At 42.0% G+C, this 727-nt stretch overlaps 1 protein-coding gene across 1 annotated transcript; it reads right to left on the bottom strand.

Moving 5' to 3' along the window:
• Positions 1-4: 4 nt before the first annotated feature.
• Positions 5-724, bottom strand: LOC113473381 (protein disabled-like; the record flags this gene model as incomplete). Its single annotated transcript, XM_026833036.1, has 1 exon — positions 5-724. A coding segment is annotated over one exon (720 nt), but the record flags the coding sequence as incomplete, so codon positions are not given.
• Positions 725-727: the final 3 nt, after the last annotated feature.

The raw sequence follows: 727 nt of genomic DNA, 5'->3' as shown, positions 1-727 counted from the left end.
CTCCTCCTCCTCCTCCTCCTCCACTCTGGAAGAATTCATCGTCTTCAAACGGATCATCTTCTTGTTTGAAGATATTGATGGATTCGGATTTCTTCATTTGACTTTCCACTTTATCCTCAGGGAAAGGTTTTGATTCTGTGCTCATGAACACACTCTCATTCTCACTATAACTTGACGTACCACTACGTCCACTCGTTCTTCTTGTATCTGCTGGCGTAAAGTCATCCTCGAATGGTGATGCACGCTTGAAGCTAGGTGTATCAAGAGGACTATTGTTACTCAGTGACTGTCTCAAGGTAACATCTGGTGATCTCAAGCAACACTTGGGATCACAAGAGCGAGGTTTAATATCAGGGGAAGGCTGACTAGAAGATCCACCACTCTTCTTGGATGTTTTAACCTCAGGGAATTCAAAGTGAGAGCCTGAGGATGATGGAATGAAATCATCTTCAAAGGGAGAACTCTTGCTAGATCTCCGCTGCTTAGTGCGTGGTTTAGTAAAGTGAAGTGTTTGACTACGTCTGGTATAATGTTGCTCTACATCTGATCCACTCAGTTCATCATGACTATAAGGTTTCCTTCGGAATGGTTTATCTTCTTCACTCACATCTTCACTATACACTGGTTTTCTTCTATATCCTCCATCATCCTCTACTTCGTCCTGACTATATCTTCTTCTCCTTCCTATTCTGTCCTCATCATGTGTCTTGTAATATTTCTTGTTATA

Source organism: Diaphorina citri, unplaced genomic scaffold (genome assembly GCF_000475195.1).
Source record: "Diaphorina citri unplaced genomic scaffold, Diaci psyllid genome assembly version 1.1 scaffold27386, whole genome shotgun sequence".
NCBI classification, from domain to species: domain Eukaryota; kingdom Metazoa; phylum Arthropoda; class Insecta; order Hemiptera; family Psyllidae; genus Diaphorina; species Diaphorina citri.
The sequence above is the reverse complement of the archived record's forward strand: the minus strand, read 5'-3'. Positions and strand labels throughout refer to the sequence as shown.